General features: G+C 47.9%; 1 protein-coding gene and 1 pseudogene across 2 annotated transcripts; both read right to left on the reverse strand.

The window, feature by feature from the left end:
• Positions 1–1,288: 1,288 nt before the first annotated feature.
• CCL21 (C-C motif chemokine ligand 21) lies at positions 1,289–2,440 on the reverse strand. The gene is made up of 4 exons (XM_017865573.1): positions 2,278–2,440; positions 2,055–2,175; positions 1,785–1,958; positions 1,289–1,711 (listed from the first exon to the last, which is right to left on the reverse strand). Exons 1-4 carry the CDS (start codon positions 2,342–2,344, stop codon positions 1,678–1,680), a joined length of 396 nt encoding a protein of 131 aa, XP_017721062.1. The 5' UTR covers positions 2,345–2,440; the 3' UTR covers positions 1,289–1,677.
• A 13,187-nt stretch (positions 2,441–15,627) lies between these two features.
• On the reverse strand, positions 15,628–22,112 carry LOC108524485 (protein FAM205A-like; annotated as a pseudogene). The gene is made up of 4 exons (XR_001884061.1): positions 21,856–22,112; positions 21,187–21,232; positions 20,600–20,660; positions 15,628–19,568 (listed from the first exon to the last, which is right to left on the reverse strand). The product of XR_001884061.1 is annotated as a protein FAM205A-like (transcript).
• Between the last annotated feature and the right edge of the window lie 2,512 nt (positions 22,113–24,624).

Raw genomic sequence — 24,624 nt, forward strand, 5'->3', positions numbered from 1 at the left:
CTTCTTGTTCTTCTTCTTCTTTTTTTTTTTTCCTGAGACGGAGTCTTGCTCTTGTCACCCAGACTGGAGTGCAATGGCATGATCTCAGCTCACTGCAAGCTCCACCTCCCAGGTTCATGTATTTCTCCTGACTCAACCTCCCGAGTAGCTGGGATTACAGGCGCCTGCCACAATGCCCGGCTAATTTTTGTATTTTTAGTAGAGACGGGGTTTCACCATGTTGGCCAGGCTGGTCTCGAACTCCTGACCTCGTGATCTGCCTGCCTTGGCCTCCCAAAGTGCTGGGATTACAGGCATGAGCCACTGTGCCCAGTCTCGAGGTTCCTACCTTTCTTGCCCTTCCCCAGGATCTATTCCCTTCTTTCTCACGTTGCCTGGCCCAATCTGATGGCCTCTTCTCTCCCTGCCTAGAAGTGAGTGGGGATATAGAAGGGTCTTCACTCTGGGGAGGAAGAGGTAGAGGAGAGCCATCTGGGGCCTTCCAGGAGAGGAGACTGATTCACACTGAATCCTGGGGTTCTGAAAACCTGATCCAGGAGACTTATTCCTTGACTTCAAGGGGTTTAAGGGGCTAAAGTAGTCTGGATCTCAGCCAGGAAAGAAAGGGAGGAAAAAAAGGGAGGAGGTTTTTCCATCTGGAAGGAGGCTGAGCAAGTTCAGGGGCCCAGATAGGAACAGAAGGAGAGCACAACAGCCCCATTAAACAAAGAGGAGAGGTCGAGGCCCGAGCTTCACTGAATAGGGCTGAAGCAAGTCCCCTTGGGTCTTTGCCTTCCATGGGCTCTCTCAGGGCTGGAACTGTGCTAGGGTAGGTTTCAATATAACTTGTGTTTGTCTGTGTTATAGATGGGCCCAAGCCACAGCTTCCCTCCTAGGGACCCTTCCAAAGAACTACTTGGAGGGTCTCATTGACTAGTTCCCAGGGAAAGGAGGGGAAGTCTCTGGGATATCTGGGAAAAGGTCTGAAGGTCATGGAAAAGATCTGAAGGTCACTCCTGGAGTTAGTGCTGAACAGATTCAGGGTCTCAGAGGCCTGCAGAGCTGTGGGGGATGTGTGCTCCATGTCCACCATCTCTCCATTGGCAGAATTCCTCAGAAGACCGGGTCCTACCCTGTCCATCAACCTCCCTTTAACTGCCTAGGGGTGTGGGCACCTGAGAGGCAAGGAAACTCTTGGGGTAGATGGGAATATAGCATTTGTCAGCCTGAGCTTTCAACTCAGAGTGTGTGACCCCACCCTGTAGGGGCTTTGGCATCCCAGTGGACATAAACACATGGGAACAGGTACTTGGGTGGGAGGCCGGAACAGCTTTTTATTCAGTTAGGTATAAGTCATATTTACAAGGAAGAGATGGGGTACACTGGGGAGCAGTATCAGGTCCAGGGTCCTGGTGATTCTCCTTCGAGGGGACAGTCCTGCTGCCTCCTCTCATGCTCCCTGGGAGATTCTCCCTCCTCGGCCTCTCTGGGCCTGGCCTGGTGTGGGCAGCTCAGCCATGCAGGGTAGAGCTGGGAATGCAGATGGAGTGGTTAAAGCAGGAGAAAGAGTGTGGTAATGCCAGCATGGGGTGACTGCTCCAGGGCCCCTGAGCATAGCCTCCTTCTTGCCTTTTGGGTTCAGGCTTCAAGCCCTGGTGAGGCTGGTGGGGTCTCCAGGGCTCCAGGCTGCTCACTGGGCTATGGCCCTTTAGGGGTCTGTGACTGCTCAGTCCTGTGAGGGCAGAAGAGGGGTGTGAGGGGCTGACTGAGGCTCCCCTTTACCCACGTCCCTTCAGATTCCTCACCTCTTGCAGCCCTTTCCCTTTTTGCCGTTCTTGGGGACCCCCCTGTCCTTCCTGCAGCCCTGGGCTGGTTTCCGTGGGGCTGGTGTCTTGTCCAGATGCTGCATCAGCTGCTGCACCCAGAGCTCCTTTGGGTCTGCACATAGCTCTGCCTGAGAGCGCTTTCGGGGTAAGAACCTGCGGGTGGGGGGTCTAGTAAGCCTTCTAAGTCTTGCCCACCATGCCCTCCCCGCCCCGTCACCAGCCTGTACCCACCCCTTTGTGTCCACTCACAGGATAGCTGGGATGGAGCAGCCTAAGCTTGGTTCCTGCTTCCGGTAGCTGCGGACAACCTTGGCGGGAATCTTCCTTTGGCTGTACTTGAGGCAACAGTCCTGAGCCCCTCCATCACTGCCTGCAGGGTGGGATTCACAGGGAGCCAGGGGCTGCTTGCAAGCTCCTACCCTGGCCTCTTCGTCCCCTTAGCCCCATCCAAGGCCCCTCCCTGCCTTGGTACCTTGGGTCCCGGGGATGCCAAAGGCCAGAACCAGGATAAGGAGGCTCAGAGCCAGTGACTGAGCCATGTCTGTGGTAAAGGGTGAGTAAGAGGCCAGAGCTGAGGGTGAGGTGGGCAGCTGCAAGTTGGGGGTCTGTGCGTGGGCTGGGATTGGCCTGCTATTTATGTAGCCAGACACTTTCACTTCCCTTCTCTTATCCCCACTCCTTTTCCTTCCTGAAAGCTGGATCCGCTGGCACTCAGCCCCACTTATCTCAAACTAAATGGACTGTCCTCAGTTGCCAAATTTTATGTCCTCATCAGTTGAATATGTCGGGCCTGAGCCTTCCTTCTATTCCCAGCTACTGCTTTCATGCAGGCCTCACCACCTCTCTCCTGGTACACCAGGACTGTCTCCTCACTACGCTCCAGGATCCATACCCTTCCCCTCCTTCCAGCAAATCTGATTATTAAATTGTAAGAGTTCTTTTTTTTTTGAGACAGGGTCTAACTCTGTCACCCAGGCTGGAGTGCAATGGTGTGATCTTGGCTCACTGAAATCTCCGCCTCCTGGGCTCGTGATCCTCCCACCTCAACCTCCCCAGGAGCTGGGACTACAGGCAAGCACCACCGCGCCTGGCTGATTTTTCTACTTTTTGTAGAGACGAGGTTTCACCATGTGTAGCCCAGGCTAGTCTCGAACTCCTGGGCTCAAACGATCTGCCTGCCTTAGCCTCTTGAGGAGCTGGGACCACAGGCACATGCCACCACGTCCGGCTACTGTTTTAATTTTTAATTTTTGTTTTTTCCATAGATGAGGTCTTGCTATGTTGCCCAGTCTGGTCTTGAACTCCTGGGCTCAAGCGATCCTCCTGCCTTGGCCTCCCAAAGTGCTGGAATTATAGGTATGAGCGACTGCACCTGGTCTGTAGCATAACCATTTTGATTCCCCTTTGCTTTCCTCTTCTATATATTTTGTAGTTATTTTCCTAATGGATACCTTGGTGATTATAATTAACATTCTAAACTGATAACAACCTAGTTTGAATAATACTAACTTAGTTTCAATAGTGTATAAACACTTTGCTCCTATACATTTTAGTCCCTTCTTCTTTATATTGTTATTGTCACATATCTTTATACATTGTGTTCCCATTGACATAGATTTATAATTATTGTTTAATGCATTTGCCTTTTAAATTATATAGAAAAAAATGGAGCTACAAACTAAAAATACAATACTAGCTTTTATCTTTTTTTTTTTGACACAGGGTCTGGCTTTGTCACCCAGGCTAGAGTGCGGTAGCACAATCTCAGCTCATAGCAGCCTCAACCTCTTGGGCTAAAGTGATCTTTCCACCTCGCCTCCTGAGTAGTGGGCCACCATGCCTGGCTAATTTTTGTATTTTTTGTAGACACAAGGTCTCACTATGTTGCCCAGGCTAGTCTCAAACACCTGACCTCAAGTGATCCACCCACCTTGGCCTCCCAAAGTAATGGGATTACAAGTGTGAACCACCACACCTGGCTGTGTTGTTACTTTTTGTTTGTTTGTTTGTTTGTTTTGTTTTTTGTTTTTTGAGACACAGTCTCACTTTTTTGCCCAGGCTGGAGTGCAGTGGTGTGATCTTGGCTCACTGCAACCGCCACCCTCCGGGTTCAAGCCATTCTCCTGCCTCAGCCTCCTGAGTAGCTGGGATTATGGGCACCTGCCACCACATCCAGCTAATTTTTCTGTTTTTTGTAGACATGGGATTTCACCATGTTGGCCAGGTTGGTCTCAAACTCCTGACCTCAAGTGATCCGCTCACCTTGGCCTCTCAAAGTGCTGGGATTACAGGCGTGAGCCACTGCGTCCGGCCTGCTATGTGGTTATGTTTATCAGAGATCTTTGTTTCTTTGTGTGGCTGTGAGTTATTATTTTTTATCCTTTTGTTTCATTCTGAAGGTGTCCCTTTAGCATTTCTTTCTTTGTTTTTGTGTTTTTTCTTTCTCCCTTTAGCTTTTCTTGTGGGCAGGTCTATTATTAATGAACTTCCTAAGTTTTGTTTATCTGGAAATGTCTTATTTCTCCTTAATTCTTGCAGGATAGTTTTGCTGGCTATATAGAATTCTTTTTTTGATTTTTTTTTTTTTTTTTGTCTTAAGTCTTCTTTTTTTTTTTTTTTTGGAGACGGAGTCTCGCTCTGCGCCTGGGCCTGGAGTGCAGTGGCCGGATCTCAGCTCATTGCAAGCTCCGCCTCCCGGGTTCACGCCATTATCCTGCCTCAGCCTCCCGAGTAGCTGGGCTAACAGGCGCCGCTACTCGCCGCTAGTTTTTTGTATTTTTAGTAAGAGGCAGGGGTTTCACCCATATTAGGCCAGGATACGGTCTTAGATTTCCTGACCTCGGTGATCTGCCCGTCTCGGCCTCCCAAGACAGTGCGGGATTACAGGCTTGAGCCACCACGCCCGGCTGTCTTAAGTCTTTAAATATATCCCCCATTGTCTTTTGGCCTTCCATGGTTTCTGAAATCAGCTGGTAATCTTATTGAGAATCTCTTGTACATAATGAGTTACTTCTCTCTTGCTGCTTTTAAAATCATCCCTTTGTCTTTGGGTTTCAACAATTTGACTATAATTTGTCTTGGTGTGGATCTCTGAGTTTATCCTTCTTAGAGTTTGTGAACTTCTTGGGTAGGTATATTCATGCTTTTCATCAGATTTCAGATGTTTTGTCATTATTTCTTCAACTTTTTTAACGCCCTGTTCTTTCTGTTCTCCTCCTGAGACTCCTTTGATGAGGTACATTTGATGGTATCCCTGAGGCTTGTTTAGTTTTCTTCTCATACTTGATAATTGTAATTGTCTTATCATCAAGAATACTGATCCTTTTTTTTTTCCTGCTTAAATCTGTTGTTGATTGCCCCTAGTGAATTGTACATTTCAGTTATTGTATTTTTGCCTCCAGAATTTCTGCTTGAGTCCTTTTTTCTTTTTACTAATTTCTATCTCTTTATTGATAGGTTCATTTTGTTCATACACCATTTTTCAGATTTCCCTTAACTCTTTGCCCATGGTTTCCTTCAGCTCTTTGAGCACATCTAAGACAGTTTTTTTTTTTTTTTGTTTTCCAAAAGGGCCATTATTTCCCAATTTAATTGGAGGTCATAATAAAACAAGCAACAAAACAGTATTTGAGATTTCAGCCACTCACCCTTATCATCAAGCCTCCCATCATCAATATTTATTGAGCATTTACAGTAAGACAGTTAAAGTCTTCATATTCTATGTCCAGTATCTGGGCTTCCTTAGGGATAGTCTCTGTCAAATTCCTTTCTTCCTGTGAATGGGCCATACTTTCCTGTTTCTTTGTATTAGTAATTTTTTGTTGATAACTGGGCATTCTGAGTATTACAGTGTGGTATCTCTGGAAATTCAATTTTTTCACTCCTTAGGGGTTGCTGATATATACTTGTTGAGAACTGTGCCATCAATTTGTGGTGAGTTTTCAAACCACTTTTGCAAAGTGTGTATTCTTTGTTTTGTGGGGTTACTGAAATTTCTGTTTATGACCTGGCAAAGGGTTCTCTTCCTTTTCCGTAAAAAGATTCTATCCCTTTAAATCTTCTGATATATGTGGCTCGGTAAGATGCTGCAGCCCAAGAGGGCTGAAACCAAGCAAGCCTGTCCCTTAGGGAACCAGAAGACAAACCCAAATGCAAAACCCCTCATTTTTGGAGGACAGGGTTCCCCCTGTCCACTCGGTGACCCCCCAGCCACTTCGGGAATGTGGGCTGCTATCCCCACTCTGTTGGTTGGTAGCTAGTGCATGCATTATGCTCTCTTCTGAAAGAGCAGCAACCTCTCCCTTCATCAAGCACCACCCTCCCCCGTTTGTTATATGTGTCCAATCAGGCTCTAGACTTCTGAAAGAGTCAATTCCAATTGCTCTTTCCACCTCAATGGTTGCTTTTGTGGAGGGACCAACCCCTGTAACTTCTTACTCTGCCATTTTGTATGATGTTGTTTCTGTAGTTTAATTTTTGACATTTTAAAATCTTTTATCCATTTGGAGTTTATTGTGGTATATGATATGTGAGGATTATTGGGTCATAACTTAGAATCTATGTTTAAAACTGGATTTGGACCTTAGAGTTGTAATCCTCACGTCAGAGCTGGAGAATCCATCTGGTTTCCAGAGTGCTAAACCCAGCAGCAAGCTCCTTACATCTTGTTTTTTGAAGGATGGCTTATGACAGGATAGGGAAACCATAGGAAGAGGAGGAGATGAGTGTCGGGAGAGATGTAGTCAGGACAGTGATGGCCAGAGACAGAAATATTGGGTTGCTTTTGGGGAAGGATGGGATGCAGAGGGCATGGGGTTGAAGATGGAGGTACTGTTGGGAGGGGGATAAAGAGGTGGTGTTTCATTCCAAGGTCCACAGAGTAGAGAGGCTGGAATTTGGTGGCCTAGAGGAGAGATAATTGAGCTCTTGAGTCTGAGGTTTTCAGACTCAAGAGACCTTAAGGCTGAGACCTTAAGCAGGGCAAGGAGTGACTCTGTTGGCAAGAAGCTGGTGTTCCTGGAACAAGACAAGGCAAAAACAAGGAGGTAAGATTTCTTGGATCTTTTACCTGGTCTAGTGGCAGATCCTGGCACCAGAAAGTTTTAAATTCCCAGCTCCCTGGTTTCCCCACCTGCCTACATGGAAGTGACTAAGAAAGTGAGCAGCCTATCTCTGAAGAATTCTCAGACAGATAGAATAGCATGGGCTTGAGAGGTGGGCATGTAGCTAATTCCGAAGTCATATTGTATTAGTTTGCTTCCAAACTTGGCTGCACTTCAGAATCACCTGGGCAACTTGTTAAAAACACAGAATTAGAAGCAACACGCCAGACCTCCTTAAATAGAATCTCAGAATAGAGCCAAAGAATGTGTATTTTTACCAAGTTCTGCAGGTAATTCTAAGCATTTGGTGAGGTGGGGTTGGGAGAGCCAGTTGGGCCTATTCTACTCCCCATCTCACACTCTAGATTGACACAGAACCAGTGAAAGGGAACAAAGTTGGTCTGGGGAAAGGAAAGCTGGAGTGATGCCCCCTACCTCCCCTGGAGGAGGAGACCTTCTGGCCTGGCACAGATTGTAGAAAAAAAGGGGAGATGGCAGGGAAGAGGAGGGGCTGTACCTTTTATTTCCTAAAAGCTCAGGCTTGCTCTTTCTCCAAGATACCTGCCTGTCTCCCTTACCCTTATTCATGCCATCAAAGAAGCTTCTTGTTGTGTCAGATGGTGTGCATAGCCCCCTAGGTTCCAGCTCTGCCTGGTCTTCCTAGATGCAGGAATCTAGGTTTATTAGGCAACAACCCTAAGCCCCTACCTGTGAACTTGAGCCCGCAGTGGTAGGGCAGTTTCAGGGAGATGTTCCATCCTGGAGATACTGAGGTCTGTCTGCTTGGTCCTGGAGCTTAGAATCAAGGTTAGGGGCCCTAAGGGAAATGAAGGAAGAAGTAGGGGCTTTTCTGGAGGTGGAAACCTGGCTGAACAAAATCCAGGGCAGAAAACAGCTGCCCTGAGAATGAGGATGGGATAGCGAGCCCTTACCCTGCCTCCAGTCTGTGAGTGGACCTGGTAACGGGGATGGTGAGAGGGAGGCACTGAAGCAGGGTAGAAGAGAGTGAGGAGCTCGGATGATGAGACAGCCATTACCCTTTTCTGGGACCCCAAGTCTTCCGAGCCATTCCTCTGCCCTCAGCTGCTGGTCTGGGCTCATTGTACCCCACAGCCCCACTTGAACTCTAAGCTGGGTTTGGGGGGTTTGGAGCCTGCAGCTTTGACCCAAGCTCCTCTCAGTCCTCAGACCAGGCTGGATGCAGAGCCTGGGGAAGGGGACACAAAGACTCACATGGCAGCACATCCACGATATGGGTCTCCACCTACAGTTCCAGTCCTCTGGGTGAAGATATTGGCTTGGTGAGCTCCTGAGAGAACTTGGGTACTGTGTGACAACCTCTGGGGTGGCCTAGGTGCAGAGGAATGCTTCACTGGCACCTGGGGTGAAGGATAAGGGAGGTACACATGGCTGACTTCAGCCCTACCTGTGATGATGAATTCAGCTCTAACACACTCTATCACCAGACTGAGATCCTGGGAGCGGGAGAGGAACTGTGCTTATTCACACCTACCTCAGCAGGCCCACTACCTCTCTAGGACAGGCACCTGGAGTAGACATCCTAGGTGTGGGTGTTGCAAGAGTCTGGAAATCCCCTAATTGGAAAGGGCCACATTCCCTTCAGTCTCAGGCCCGTTTGCTCTTGCCTCGTGGGGTTTCCAGGGCAGCAGATGCTCCCAGCTTGGCAGGCAAGAGCCAGGGAGGGGTATGGCGGGAATTTCAGCTCAAGGGCTAGGCAAGTCCTGGAATAGGATTGGGGTGGGCTGGGGCCCATGGGCCTGTATATCCAACAAGGGTCAAAGGATCTGGGTGCGTTGCTGCTCCTGGGTTCCCAGTGGAGCATTGACCCCTCTGGAAATAAGATGCCCTGTGGACTGTGCAGCTGTTACTGAAGGAGCTTCTCAGTTTCTGGGAATCATAAGTGTTCAAAATGTGTGTGTCTAGTGTAGTTGCATGCATTCATCAATGTGTAGCTCTACCAAGGGTTAGGGTTAGAGTTAGTATTATGCTTAGAACAGCATTGATGTTGTGGTTCCAAATTGGATAGGGCTGGAATCATGGTGATGTTAAAGTAGGGTTTGGAATTGGGTTTGTGGTTCCTGTTGATAGAAATAGGTGTGTCTTAGATGAGGATTGTGTTAGGGTTGGAGTAGAGAACTGTTTGCATTTAGGATTTGGATTAAGAGTGAGGAGATCTTAACCTAAATCCTAAATGATCTTAATCCAAAGAGATAAATTTTGTGTTGGAGGTTGCTTTTTTTTTTTTTGAGGCGGAGTCTTGCTCTGTCGCCCAGGCTGGAGTGCAGTGGCCAGATCTCAGCTCACTGCAAGCTCCGCCTCCTGGGTTCCCGCCATTCTCCTGCCTCAGCCTACCAAGTAGCTGGGACTACAGGCGCCCGCCACCTCGCCTGGCTAGATTTTTGTATTTTTAGTAGAGACTGTGTTCGCCAGGATGGTCTCGATCTCCTGACCTTGTGATCCGCCCGTCTCGGCCTCCCAAAGTGCTGGGATTACAGTGGAGGTTGCTTTTAAGCTCTCTCTCTCTCCTTTTTTGTTTGTTTTGTTTTACTTTGTTTTGTTTTGTTGAGACAGGGTCTCACTCTGTCACCCAGGCTGGAGTGCAGTGGTGCAGTCTCAGTTCACAGCAACCTCCGCTTCCCAGACTCAAGCTATTCTCCAGCCTCAGCCTCCTAAGTAGCTGGGACTTTTGATGTGAGCCACCACGCCCAGCTATTTTATTTTATTTTATTTTTGTACATCTTTTGTAGAAAGGGGGTTTCACCATATTGCCCAGGCTGGTCTCGAATCTGGAGCTCAAAGCGATCTGCCCACCTCAGCCTTCCAAAGTACTGGGATTACAGGTGCGAGTCACTGCACCCAGCCTGGTTGTAAGCTTTCAAGCTAGTCTGGAGAGGGACTTAGGCTTCTGCATAACGTGTGGTATTGATCTGATATAGATGACAAGTTGTTGGCTGTTTTCTAGGACCTCTACAGTTGAGGGGTACAGAGTGGCCCCTGCAACTATGATCCAACTAGGGGAGGGAGGCATTCAGCTCCTGGGGAGAGGGCAGATCAGTTTTCTATCTCAAACTTATTTGGCCATGTAAACATTTTTGGATCACACCCACCAGCATTTTCTGTCTGGGTACAGTTATTCCCAGAGTCTTACTTGAAAAACTATAGTTTAGAGTTTTCTTTGGGAATGGGGTTGGAGTTGGGTTTAGAGCTATGGTCAATAAGGTTGAGATTGTGGTTAACATGAAGTTTAGGCTAGGGCTACATATGAGATCATGTCTTGTGTAAGGGTTTTCTAACTGAGGAACCGGGACCTGGTTCTTCACGGTTTCCCGAGGATAACCTGGACTAAGTGTGTCTACCTGGTCTACAAGGGAAGTGGTTCTTCCCTTGTGTTTGCTATGTCAAAGAGTCTGAGAGTCAGCACCCTTCAAGGATGGCACCAGCAGTAAATAGGGGGCCCTTGGGGTGATGGGTGTGTAGGCGAAGGATGAGGCTGCTGAAGAGGGCAGTGGACTCTCTTTCTGACCCTGACATTCTTTAAGAGCACACAGCCACATTGTTGAGACCAGGGGTATGCACGTGAATCCAAAACTATCCTATTAAAGGACAAGCAATGGGACAGAAATGACAAACCAGAGTTTAAGGGAGAGATGAGCCTGGTGTGAGGTAGCCTAGAGGATATACGGAGGAGACGGGCTTTGCAGGATGGATTTGGACTGCATTTGTGCCTGTGGATCTGTGAGATGTGTTCTGTGTGCAAACCTGTCTTTGTGTCTGCATATGTGTTTGTGCCCGTGTCTGCTCAGGCATGTCTGACGCAGGGCGTTCATGAGTCCATGTGAGTTTGTCTTCCTTGACATGTTTGTCCTTACGCTGAACCAGTTTCTGAGTGGCACAGTTGACTTGTGTCTTTTTCTGTATGTACCTGTGTGGTGAGATGTCTGTGTCCATGTGTCTTTGACTGTGTGTTTGTGATTCTTCCCTGGCCCCTTAGTGTATCTTCCACCTCCCCTGACATACTCCAGCTGCTAGCACTATTTACCGCAAGGAGGGCTTCCCTTCCCGCCGTCTGAATTCCCATGGGTCAGTCTGCCTGCCCAGGGACCTGGCCCTGTGGCCTCTGTAGTAGACCTGACCTTGGAAGTGACACATTCTGGAAATCCCCTAATATGCTACTTGCCTAGCCACTAGCTGAGTGTTTATAGTGGAGGAGAGGGACAAGGCAGGAAAGGGGGGCAGTTGGCAGCAACCACCCCTCCTTCTGGAAACCGATCTCACTGGCCCCTTCCCAGGCCCCCCTCTCCCTCCCCATGCTTTCCCAGGGTCCTGGCCTCACTGTCTCCAGGCATGAGAATGCACAGACCTCAGTAAGACTGGTCAGCCCTGTGAGGCATCTGGTCCTTTGTGTCCCCAAGCACTTTACATGCCTGCATTGTGCTTACCTCTCATATTCCCACCTGAGCTCAAGAAAGTCCTTTCTTCTCTTCTGTCCCTGCAGTGGACACAGGGGCTATTCTGGCCCTTCCATCTGTGGCAGGCCTGGCCTAGACCATGGGCTCCAGAGGCCAGACAGAGCATTCGGCCCTGGTTGGCTGGTTAAGCAGCAGAGGCCCAGTCATTTCCCACATGGTGCAGGAAGCAGTGTCTCTGTGGAGTCTATTCCTGTGTTCACCCTGTGTTCCTTGCCCTCCCTGCCTGGGCTGCAGTGAGCAGGTACAGAAGTGAAGCAGCCACGGTCCCTTCCTTCAACAACTCAGCGTTGAACAAAAGTGATGTGCGGAGAAGCCACCCTCCTCCCACTGCTGGTGGTCGGTTTCCTGAAATTCCCTCTAGCCAATTCTGAAGTGCCCCTCTGGAAAGCCCAAGAGAAGAGCTCTAGAAGGTCAGGGCCCTTCACCATTCACCAAAGACCTCAGGCAAGCACTGACGTATTCCTAGCATGTACCACCAAATCTGAAGTAGTAATTTTTTTTTCTTTTTTGAGACAGAGTCTGCCTCCATGACCCAGGCTGGAGTGCAGTGGCATGATCTTGATCTCGGGGCACTGTAACCTCTGCCTCCTGGATTCAAGTGATTTTCCTCCTGCAGCCTCCTGGGTAGCTGGGATTACAGGCGCACACTATCATGCCCAGCTAATTTTTGTATTTTTAGTAGAAACGGGGGTTTCACCACATTGGCCAGGTTGGTCTTGAACTTCTGACCTCAAGTGATCCACCCGCCTCGGCCTCCCAAAGTGCTGGGATTACAGGTGCGAGCCACTGTGCCTGGCCCGAAGTAGTAAATTCTTGAGTTTGTACTCTACGTGTGAATTTTGCTTCTTGCCTCTCTTCACCCTGGGGAAGATAGAAGGTGGGGTTGTGCTGGGGTTATGGGATGAAGCAAAGCTTCATCCGCCATCAGCATCCTGCATGAATCATAGGCTCTGACCCTGACTTTGCTTAGCTCTCGACTTTGCTGAGAACTCAGAATCTTGAAGGTATCAGTTCCAGCTCATCTTTGCCCCCAGTTCTATGTCATGGGACTTCGGTTAGCAGCATGAGCCCATGCTGGCCTCAGGCAGGTGGGAGCCTGTAGGGAACCATGGGAGGGACCTGCTCCACCCTAAACCAGGATGTGTGCATGCTAACCCCTGGCTTCCTACCTGATGCTGCTGTGACCCTCCTGAGTCCATTCCCTTCATTCTGGGCCTCCCTCTATTCTAGCTGTCTGGCTGCCTGCGCTTCTCCCACCAGGGAGGGAGGATGTGCCTGTCACAAGACCTCCTTTGATCTTTGGGGATGCTTTAGAAAAACACCTTTTGAATGTTGGTTCAGCAGGCTTGGACCTTGTGCTTCTCTGCCCTGGGCCCATATATGGGCTGGGCCCCCATCCCTTAGGCACAGAATCAGCATTCAGAGCAGGGACACATCCATGCTTCTTTCTATCCTGGCTTTTCTGTATCCAAGCAGTGGACGCATTGTGCTAAATGCTGGGGTCCTGTCAGAGGAAACAAGTCCTGCCATCACCTCCTCCTAGTGATGAGATGGTGAGTGATCCTGGGTTTCCTTAGGAACCAGGGGCATCCCACTGTTCCTCAAAACATGTCATAAAGAAGTCACAGTACTTCCTGCCCTTTTCCCAGCTCTTGGCTCCTCTGTGGTAGGTCAGAAGGGGAATGCAGAGGTGCCAGCTCCTGAGGGATAATAGCTATACAAAATCTATGTCCCTTCCATCTTCTCAGGGCAGCTTCTTTGTCTTCCTGCTTCCCAATCCTCTCATCCCACCGATATAACCTCCCTGGTCCCTCACCTCACTGAGCACTAGGATGCCACCCCTGCCCTGTTTCTCCATCTCCAGCCTCATGCTCTTGCCCAGGCTCTGTGCATTTAGAGCTTTCTCTGTGATCTCTCCTGCTGGTACAGTGTTCAAAGAGCACCTGCTGCACAGATATCAGCAGCAGCTTTGACCACTTTTTCACCCACCTATGTACTCACAACCAACTGCTTAGGAACTTGGGACCAACAGAAACTTTCCATGGTAACTTCCAGAATCTTTCTCCACCTCCAGCTTTCCAGCTTTGGTTCTCCATATGGTTCCCCCTTCCCACAGACGTGGTCCCTTCCCAGCTCCTCACTCATCCCTCTGGGTCTTTGCCCACACTCCCTTATATGTGGAGGAATCCTTTCTTCTAATCCATGAAGTCCTCCCTCATTAACTCCACCTTCTCTCTACCACCAGTGAAGTTCTGTATTTTTAGCCAAAGTCATCCTGTCAACTTAGGGACTTGGGGACTGAAGCCAGGACCCTCCCTGAGGACCATCCCATTCCTTCACTTCTGCACCACAGCATTGTTCCAGCAGTTCTCCCCTTGAGCTCCTGTGTCGTTAATTTATCCATCTCAACTGGATGTTTTCCATTAACATCCACCATGCTACGTCTCCAGTCTTTTTGGAAAAGTCATTTTGGGTTCTAATGCCTTATATTTCTGTATCTTTATTTGAACAGACCTCCTTGAGGAATTTATATTACCCTTTCTGACACTAATTGCTGTCTTTCCATTCTCTCCCTCCTCCTCTCTCTCTCTCTCTTTTTGAGATGGAGTTTTGGTCTTGTCGCCCAGGCTGGAATGCAATGGCACAATCTGGGCTCACTGCAACCTCTGCCTCCTGGGTTCAAGTGATTCTCCTGCCTCAGCCTCCTGAGTAGCTGGGATTACAGGTGCACACCACCACGCCCAGATAATTTTTGTATTTTTAGTAGAGACAGAGTTTCACCATGTTGGCCAGGCTGATCTCGAACTCCTGACCTCAGGTGATCCACCCACCTCAGCCTTCCAAAATGCCGGGATTACAGGTGTGAGCCACCGCGCCCAGCCATCCACTCTCTCTTGAATCCACTCCAGTCACACCTTCATCTCCATCATTCACCTGAGGCTGCTCCTCTTAAGGTCATGAATGATCTCTGTGTGGCTAAATCTAACACTCCTCATCTTAGTTGGCTGACCGGCAACTTTTCATGCAGTTGATCTCTCCTTGAAAAACTTTCTTGTTTGGCTTCTAGTATTACACACTCATCTTGTTTTCCTTCCATCTGACTGGCTACTGCTTGTCAGTTTCCTCTGTTTACTAGTCCCTCCTTTACTTTCCAGTTTCTTAACATAGAAGAGTCTCAGGGCCCACTCGTTAGATGTCTCCATTTACACTTAGTTGTTTGGTGTGTTATCCAGTTGCATGGTTTTCTCTATCTCTCTCTCTGTGTATTATCTGAAGCCAGGACCCTCCCTGAGGACCATCAGGCTTCTGTGTTGAGGATAAACTGTTGGTCGAATGGACTCAGGATGAAATGGGGAGATTAGTTATGATGCTACTGGAGTGATAGTAGCAGTAGAGAGGGTGAGAAGTGGGCGTTTTCTCGATGAATGCTTGAAGGTAGAGATATAGGATTTACTGTGGGTTAACAAAAAAATCAAGGATAACACCATTGTTTTTGTCCTAAATAACTGGAAAGATGGAGCTACCATTCACTGAGGTGAGAAATATTGTGAATAGAGTGGGTTTGGTATGCGTGATTGAGTGGTGGTGAAGGGCAGAAAACCAGTTCATTTATTTTTGTATTGTTTGAGATGAATATTGGACTTCCAAGTTTATAATTTGACTGGACAATTTGGGAGTAATAGACTGTCGACCCCATGAGATCATGAGCTCCACTGGGTCAAGGCCTGTGTCATGTTCGTGGTTGTGTTTTGCATAGTTCTTGGCATGTAATAAGCACTCAAATATTTAATTGTTGAAAACAAGATGCTTCTCAAAGTAATTTTTATTGTGGGTTTCTCCTCATCAGCTGATTACTTCCTCCTGTGGCACTACCACACACCTCATAGCCCCATTGCAATGATCAATGCTTTGTCTGTCTCCATAACCCTGACTTTGGATTCAACTAATATAAGGTCTTACTATGCATTCACCACTCTCCTAGGCCCTGGAATTATGGGACAGTGGAAAATATTCTGGTGGGATGGATGGTAAATGTTCAGAAATCAAGCATGACCTTTAGCTTCAGTGCACTCTAGATAAGGGCTTTTCTTCTTTGATGTGGAATGGTGACCCATCTGAAAGGTAAGCTAAAGCTCCTTCCCCAGACAGGAAGGACTTTTTAGCCTCCCTCACACCTTCCCTTAATACAATACAGCAGAGACAAGGAGCGGACAGACAACGAATTGCTGAGAAATATAGAGTGTATTTCTGGTGGCACCCTGCCCCACCAGCACATTTATGGAAACGACAGTACTGGTCCTCTGGAGGGCTGCAGCAGCTGGGGAGCCTATAAACTCTTTTTCATGGCTCTGCATGTTCTCCTTGAGCAGACCAATGTTTCTATCTCAGGTGAGGGTCAGGAGCTAGGGTGGGTACCCTGGTTTGGTGGCACAAGCCTCTCTCGAGGACAGTGACGAGGGCAGTGGCGGAGGTGGCCCGGGGCTGAGGCAGAGCCAGCTTGTCTGGAGTGTAGCCACGGCTTGTTGTCTAGAGACTGGGGACCATCCAAGAAGGCTGGGCCCACCAGCTTCTGAGCAGGAAGAGATTGGGCCTTGGAGTACCCTGTCAGCTTCTCTGTCTTACTTCTCCCCACAGGGCTCTTGGCTGGAGCCAGGCTCTTTGCAACATTTTCTTTTCTGGTTTTGGCCACCTTTGCAGCTGAGAACATGGAATCCTCATGCCCTTTGCTTTTTGTCTTGGGGTTAATATGCTGCAGAAAAGATTTAATTTTATTTTTCAAGCTAGACTCTGGAAGGCTGGGCTTCTTTTGTGTATGGGCTGGCATCACCTGCCCATGTAAAACCTGGCCTTGCAAAGTTTGGCCCTGCAAGGGCTTACACTGAGTTGGGTGGCTCAGGAGAGGCTGACCCTGTGAAGCCTGGGGCACCACAGTCTGGGCATTCTCAGGAATTATCTCTGGTTCAAGGATGACGTTTAGCTCAGTTTGATTGTCTTGAAGGTCATTGTCAGATTCTTTCTCCCCAGGGACTCGTGGAGGTAGCTGTGGGAGCTTAAGCTGAGGGTGATGCTGGGAGCTGTGTTGACAGGGATCAGCAAGATGAAAGCTACGGCTCCATCGCCAGAAGCCTCGGGGTGTCTGGTTTGGAAGCCTCCCTGCTGGCCTCTGGTCTTCAGCAGGGCATCTTTCTTCTCTGGTAGAGGAGTGCCCAAACCCCGCATCCCCTTCTCTATGGTGCCTGGCTGCTTTGATTTCCTCTGGGTCCTCTCTCTTTCCTGCTAGCATGGGGACACGTGTTGGGTCCTTGCTCTTGCCAGGGCTTTGGGGCTCAGGGCCCCAGGGTTTCTCCATGCTCGGCTTGTTCACACTGGCCTCCACCCGAACACCAAAGCATGGGGCTCTGTCATGTCCCCACTGGTTGTGAAATCTTGGAGACCCAGTGGGCAGAACCATGGGTATTGCTTTCGCAACTAGATTTCTTTTGGTTCTGCGCACTGCCTTCAAGTCATTGGCCAGCTGTTCTTAAGGTGAAACCCCTTCTGGATTAGGGCAGGAAGAGTGATCTGGTGGGATGGGCAGTTCTTGGAGCAATGGCCTCCCCTTGTGGTTTAACTTTCAAGAGACTTCTTTGTGGATATGTTCTCTGGTGCTGTAGCAGTTGTTCCCTGGACTCCCTTGCCTTAATGGGAATTCCCCATTGTATCTCTAGGACCTTTTTTCTCAGGTGGAAAGTTTAGTTGGGTCAAGATATGTGTCTGGAAGTGAGTGGGGGCTAGAGATTGTGTCTGGCTTCTAGAGGCAGCATCTCCATTGTTCCTTTACCGGCACTACAGACTGGGAATTCTTTTGCAACCGTCTGTACAAGTCTCATTGTTGGCCTTGAGGGGCATGGGCCCAAGGGCTTATACCACTGTTCTTCAGAAATGAAACATCTGAGTCAGCTCTGGCTGGGATTCCACAGGTTGCAGGGCCAACCATCTCTGTGATGACAGATGGCTAGTGACTGCCTGGACCAGGGCCTGGAGGGCACCACATAATACAGAGGAGGGAGCCCAACAGGAGGCCAGATACTTGTGCCGTAAAGTTGTCTCCGTTTCTCGATGTCTTCCACGGACAGACTCGGAGCAGCTCTAGGGTGTTGAGTGACAGTACCTGGTAAGGACCTGTTGGGCTTGCTGATCAAGGCCGTTGGCATCCAGGGCATAACTTTGTGGTGTGGTCTGGTCACTTGCTGCCTGCAGTTCCAGGACCTGGCTTTCTGGAATGCAGGGTAAAGGAGCTCACTGCCAGGACCCCAGGAATTTCTGCAGTCCCAGGACCTATGTACACAGGCATGGGATCTTGCCCTGGTGGATCTGTCCAATTTGGAAATTATGTGGTTCGCAATATTCTTGGCCTGGGTTAACAAGTGTGGGCATGAGGATGGACACTGTGGCCACAGTGGGTGATACACATCACAAGCCCCATTGGCCTCTAGGGCTACAGGGCTGGGATGGCTCACATTGGTAGGAGCTGGGCTGCTGTAAGGACAAGTCTGTTGGTTAGTGGAGGTAAGGAGCAAAATGGATGGATGCTGGATCTTCTGAGGCTAGGCCCCGCGACGGGTGAATCAACTGTTTCTGTATGTGGGAATTCCAGCAGCTTCCGGTGCATGCTCCAGGAAGGAGAGTAGCTCCCTGGTGAGCACTGAGGGATGGACTTCCCTGGCGGAGAAGTTGTCATGGTCTTCAGGAGACTGAGCTTTGCCCCACAGGGCTCATGCTCATGAGCACTGGGTGTGCTGAAGACCTCTGGAGGGCAGTGGCCAGCCCCCACTGAAGCCTGGAGTTGCCTCTGTAGCAGGTGCCACTCCAAGGCTTCACACTCGGGCCATAGCAGAAAATGGGGACATTGATCTGAGCTTGTTGATGGCCAGATGGGAGACACCCAATTTGGGGAAAGTGGGGAAGAGTGTGGGGCTGACTGGGGTGGAGTCTTAGGGACGTTTGGGGGAGGAGAGCTTGTTGGAGAGAAAAGGATCCTTCAAGGGGGGCTATGGGCACTTTTTCATTCTTGGGGAGGCCTTGAGATCCCAATGAAAGTGGGCAACCAGGACTCACTGTGCAAGAGAAGGGAGCCCACAGGAATAGCTGGCTGTATTTCTGGGCTGAGAATCACTCCCTGAGTCATTAATCTTGTCCCAGACAGTGAATGGGGGCTACTTAGAGCTTTAAGGGCTGGAGAGGGCAAGGCTAGAGCCATAGGGTTTGGGCTTTGCTGACAGTGGTGTCTTTGTTCTGGGTTCATAGTAGACCATTCAGAAACCCAGAAGGTCTGGATGGGCTGGCCAGCCACACATGAATACCAGGTCTGTAGGGAAATGGTCTGAAATCTATGAAGAGAGACCTGAGAAGTATTATTCAGGTTGAAAGAAACTGGCTGGTCATTTCCAGGTTGGTAATACAATGGTGGGTTTGGCATAAGCTGCCTCAGAGACTCCTCCACACGTCTGGGGAGCCCCCACCTCTGGAAATGCATCCATTTTTTAACATGTACCTCAAGAAGCCTCAGCACTTCAGGACTGAGAAATGGCAGGTGGGCAGGGAGGACCATATGCAAGGCCATCGGATGCGTCGGGTTCAGGGTTTCTGGGTTCGGAGACAGCAAGGAGAGCTGGGAATTCAAGTGATGCTGGCCTTGGTTTCCCTGGACAAGGCTGGGGTTGCTCTGCATCATCTCCTTCTGGTTCAGTGGAGTCCTTGGCTCCTCAAGTCTTAAAGAAGCCATCGTGTTTGGGCCCCGGAGCACATCTGGCACTTGAAATTCCTGCCCTAGCTGGAGATGATCAGCCCAGTAATCTTGTATGCCATCTGCATACGTTGACTGGGCAGCTGACTGAGTTAAAGATTTTTGATCTGTTAATTGTGACAGTGTTGGGGTTACAGATGCCAGTGAAAGCTCTCTGGTGTGCCAGGAACGAAACTCCAGACACTCATCTAAAGACATACTAGACATAGACAACATCTCTAGGCAAGAGGAGCCCTGCAATGGCCCTGATAAAGTCAGGGAGATCTGGTTGTTCTCACCCGCCAGCAATTGCTGAATCTCCAGAGCCACAGAATTGCAGATTTGGCAGCAGGGATCTGCACACAGGATTCGCCGCACACTTCCCTCCGGAGGAAGCCAGCCCTGGCTGGGAAGGGAAACAGCAAAATTAACAATGGAGTGACATCTGCCTTCTTGGAAGAGTGTGGGCTGGAGTTGGCACTCTCCTTTCCAAGTCCTGAAAATCCTGGGGCCTATACCATCTTCTTGTCTACTTCTCTACTTTCCTTTCTAAGAAAATGCCATTTGGCATGCTGTGGTGGGCTGGGCTGATGGTCTGGAGCTTGTTGGGCAAGGCTTCAGACAACCCATGGGAGGGCATGGCCCTCAGAGAGGGCTGGGAGCTGGAGTCAGTTCTCTGTTGACCTTGTTGAAAAGCTGAACTAGGAGAATGGAGCCAGGGGGTTAGCTGATGGAGCATCACCAGGAACATCACCAGTTAGAACCCAGACCATTCTCATTTGAGGCTAGGAAATCCAAAGCCTGTATTCAGTACTTCCAAGCTGTGGGAAATGCGGTCCTTGTGGGACTTCTGCATTCTGGGGTATTTGGTACCCCTAATGTGATACCCAGCATCTCTAAGGAACCAGTCCTGTTCTCTAGAGCTCTTAAGGAGAGGATAAAATAATAGACTCCTGTCTAAGGAGTGTCCCAAGTACTGGCCTCACTAAAGACAGAACCAGAGGAGGTCATGTCAGCAGAGTCTAGCCAGTGTCAGGTATTTTCCCTTGAAAGGGTATAGCTTTATTCCCTTGAAAGAGTATAAAGAGAATAAGACAAGGATGACTTCCTTTTTCAAAACCCATTCTCTTAGCTGGGTAACTTATCTCATGGCTGAGTGCACCTCCATGTAATATGTTTTATGAATTATGCACTAGTAAAATCCTGAATTGTAGAACTGCTGTTACCCTAGCACAGAGCTGAACTGGGCAGCTCATCCCTCCTGAGACATGTGATCCACACTCTTCCCTGGCAACCCTCTCAACCAGTGTCCCTGCTTCCACTGTGTACATCTCCCTCCCAGCCATTATCCTTCTCCTTAGTCCTGCCCCAGGCCAAGTCAAGAAATCATCATAGGCCAGGCTGGTTGTTGACAGAGTGCAAAGAGCAATAGATCACCTTTTAATGATGGAGAGCAGTTTCTGTGGCTTCTCAGCTTCTTCCTGGGAACGTCTCCTAACTGAGGAACGAGGAGACAGTGTTACATGGCATGGGATAATTTCATAGACATCCTATAGGAAGCTGAATAGTAAGGCCTTTGACTCTCACCAAGAAAAGACTACAATCCTGAAAAGTCAGTACTCTAAGGCATGTCTGAGTACAGCATCACTATAACACAATGTCCCATATCTAATTTCGTTTGATTTTTACAACCACAATGTGAATGAGGCAGGATTGTCAGTGTTTTGCTCATTTTGTGGATAAGAATGAGAGATGAAATGACTTCCACAGGGTCATAAAACTAGTAAGTTACACAATTAAGAACATCTGCTCTACTTTCTTAATTCTTCATTTCCAGGGCATTGAGGTACAGGATTTTGGAACATTCTCGAGTTATGATTTCCCACTCATGGAAGTTTCAGTCTGGGGAACTGGAGTCTTCAGTGGCAGAGCACCTGGCTCTTGGCTCCAGGGGTCATAAAGGGACAGGATTGATGGGAAACATTCACAGTGGAAGGGAGTCAGAGGAGAGATTGGGACTTTACCTGTTGATGCTGCATCTCTAGCTCTTTGCCTGACTTTTTGGTGACACTTAAAAGACAAAAACATTAGAATGTGAAGCTGGGATACCATTTTCTTTCTCATGTCCAAAATGAGACAAAACTTACATACATTTTCCACTCCCTTTCAATGTATCTATCTATTTTATACACTGTCCTGGATTTCCTTTGCCTATTCCACCTTTTTACCCCATTTTCCTTCTCTGCTTATTTCTGATTCACTTGGAGGCTTTTCTAAATTCTCTATCTCCCATCTGATTCACAGAGAAGTCCTGCTGGATGCTGAGGATGACACAGGAGGAAAAGCAGAACAGACGAAAGGGTAAATGGTTCTAATAACAAAAGGACTTCTGCTTATGAAGCCTGCCAACCAGAAAAATTCCCCATATTCAGAGATCTTCCGAGATCTAGCAAGATAGACTCCATATTATCTAGTTCTCAACCCAAGCCAAATAGAGAGGTTCTTGGCTTTTCAATCAGAGTATGTTGTGGGAAGGGCCTGGTAAGGAATTATAGTCTCTGAGAAGAAAAGTATTACACAAAAGTAACTGAAGGTATGCTATAAAAATTGTAGGGTGGGGATTACAAGGGGGGACGCTAAGAACCTATAAGCTTCTTATCTGAGGCTTAATTCAGTTGGGATCATAGCCCTACCCGGCAGCAGCTCCTTTTAGGTTCCAAACTCAATTCATGGTGGCGGCTCCTTTTCACTTGCCAGATGATTAGAATAATGATGAAGATGGAGCCATAGGTGTATAAGGGATATCCAACATCCCACAGAACAAAAGTAGGACTCAACATGGTCTAAACCTCATTAGCATGAGATCAGCCATCCCTATATCTGGGCATTCAGAGTTCTGGTGCCTAATGACTCCCAGTGCTAGGCCTTGTCATGTCCACCTCACAGAGGATGGAACTAGGCCACCAGACTGCATCACAAAGCCCTCCTATTTCATAAGGCACCTGTAGTAGGGAAGCTCATGTGGTGATTCAGTCTGTAGATGAGGGTGTTTTGAGCCTGGGACTGAAGGTGCCACAAGCAGTGTCTATTTCCTAGTCCGTCTTCACTCTTCACTCCCTATACCAGCCTGATGGCTTGGCTCTCTCCTTCACAACTGTATGGTCACCTGTCCTCAGAGAACTGAGTGCTTTGGCACAGGGGGCACCTTATGAGAAGGGGTGGTTAGGCCAGAGGAACCTCCACTAACTCTCCCACTTGTTTTGGAAATATACCTGAGAAGCACACATGAATTTAGGGAGGGTGGAGTCTGGTTATGGCTTGGAAATGGAGATCTTCGCTGTTTCAGGCAATGGGCGATTAGTAACACAGGAGCAGGAAGGGGACCATGGCTGATGTGGTAGGGTGGTAGGGAGAGGCCAAAGTGGTCATATGTATCTGGTCTGTGTGGTCTGAAGCTTGCAGATGGGTTGGGAGAGGTTGTAAATGCTATCTTCCATGGAGGCACATTCATGCTGAGGGAGATGAACGCCGGCAGAGATGGGTTGGCGGCCACTTCTGACTGTGGGTCACAAGTGACTAGTTGCTGTTCATGGTTGGATGTATGCTGTTTGCCTGAGGAGGTCTTTTTCGTTGTTGTTTATTTTTCTCAGATCTGGATTTCGTAAATTTCTAGGCAGGGCATGTGTTTTCCAATTCCGCTTCAGGATTCATTACTTTCATAGCCAGACTATTGATTTACCTGCTTAGCTTTTGTAGATATTGTGATATGCCTCCAATACCTCAGTATTCCCAGTATTCCTGAATTTCCTTGAGAGAGTCTTGCTCTGGTAATGGTGGTCTCAGGCCAAGAAACCTTTGGGCTTGAAATCTCTGAAGAGGCTATTTGGTCCTTCCTCAGTGTTCAGCCCACCCAGCAGATGTGGTAAGCACCCAATATGTGCTTAGCCCTAAGCTGGGGAGTGTTGAGAATACAAAGACATTTGAGCTTGGCTTTCTGCTCTCAAGATACTTAAAAATGTAGTTCAAAGACAAGACTAATTCATACAAAGCAAGAGCCAACAATCAGTACAAATAGACTTTTATACTCATTTATAAGGCTCTGACCACAAACATTCCATTTCAGAAAAGAGAAATCACAGTGAGGATCATGGTCATCAGAGAGGGCTCCTGGGTAGTTGAAGTTAAGTTTAACATTGCAGGCTGTGGGTAAAAAGACTCTTCCTGGTGGGAGAAAAACTTACCGGCTCATGCTGAAACTAGGGAATGGGCCATAGAGTTCATTTGGCAATAAGAAATGCAGTATATCTCTAGCAGAACGCAGAAGAGTGGACTGGAGAGCAATTGTGGGAAAGATTGGAGGATCAGGGATAGAGGCCTCTTGATGGAGGGAGGGCCTTTGTATCTATTTTATTTCAATCCCTAAGACTTTTTTTTTTTTTTTAAAGTAAGCATACTTATACATGGCACAAAATTTAAAAGGCAGAAGAGGTGTACAGTTGTCTCTTTCTCATCCTTATCTCCTCCTATTTTTCTTCATCATGTGTCTCTCTTTTAAAAAATGTTTTATTTTTATTTTGTATGGGTACATAGTAAGTGTATATATTTATGGGGTACATGAGATATTTTGATACAGGCATACAATGCATAATAATCACATCAGGGTAAATGGGGTATCCCTCACCTCAAGCATTTATCGTTTCTTGTGTTACAAACATTCCAATTATACTTCTAGTTATTTGAAAATGTACAATAATTATTGTTGACTGTAACCACCCTGTTGTGCTATCAAATACTAGGTCCTATTTATTCTATCTAACTTCTTTTTTGTTTACATTAACCATTTGTATACATTTTTGTATACATTAACTGTTTGCCCTTCTCCCACCCAAACCCCCAAACCCCACCCCACTACCTTTCCCAGCCTCTGGAAACCATCATTCTATTCACTATCTGCATGAGTTCAATTGTTTTCATTTTTAGCTCCCATAAATGAATGAGAACATGCAAAATTATTTTGCCATGCCTGGCTTATTTCACTTAACATAATGTTCTTCAGTTCCATCCATGTTGTTGCAAATGACAGGATCTCAGTCTTTTTTTATGGCTGGATAACACTGCATTGTGTATGTGTACCTTTATCCGTTCATCTGTTGATGGACATTTAGTTTGCTTCCAAATCTTGGCTATTGTGTAAACATAGGAGTGCAGATATCTCTTCAACATACTGATTTCCTTTCTTTTGGTTATATGCCTAGCAGTGGTATTGCTGGATCATATAGTAGTTATATTTTTAGTTTTGTTTTTCTTTTTTTAAGACAGGTTTTTGCTTTGTTACCCAGGCTGGAGTGCAGTGGTGTAATCATCGCTCACTGGAGACTCAGCCTCCTGAACTCAAGCAATCTTCCTGCCTCAGCCTCCTAGGTAGCTGGGACCACAGAAATGCACTACCATAGTCAGCTAAT

This window comes from Rhinopithecus bieti, unplaced genomic scaffold (genome assembly GCF_001698545.2).
Source record: "Rhinopithecus bieti isolate Rb0 unplaced genomic scaffold, ASM169854v2 scaffold_82876, whole genome shotgun sequence".
Classification (NCBI taxonomy): domain Eukaryota; kingdom Metazoa; phylum Chordata; class Mammalia; order Primates; family Cercopithecidae; genus Rhinopithecus; species Rhinopithecus bieti.

What these genes read in the sequence shown, in the direction of transcription:
- CCL21 (XM_017865573.1), bottom strand. Translation starts at nt 2,344, where the DNA reads ATGGCTCAGTCACTGGCTCTGAGCCTCCTTATCCTGGTTCTGGCCTTT. An exon ending in TGGCATCCCCGGGACCCAAG is followed by an intron (nt 2,176 to 2,277) that starts GTACCAAGGCAG and finishes CCCACCCTGCAG; the next exon opens with GCAGTGATGGAGGGGCTCAG. An exon ending in AAGGGAAAGGGCTGCAAGAG is followed by an intron (nt 1,712 to 1,784) that starts GTGAGGAATCTG and finishes CTGCCCTCACAG; the next exon opens with GACTGAGCAGTCACAGACCC.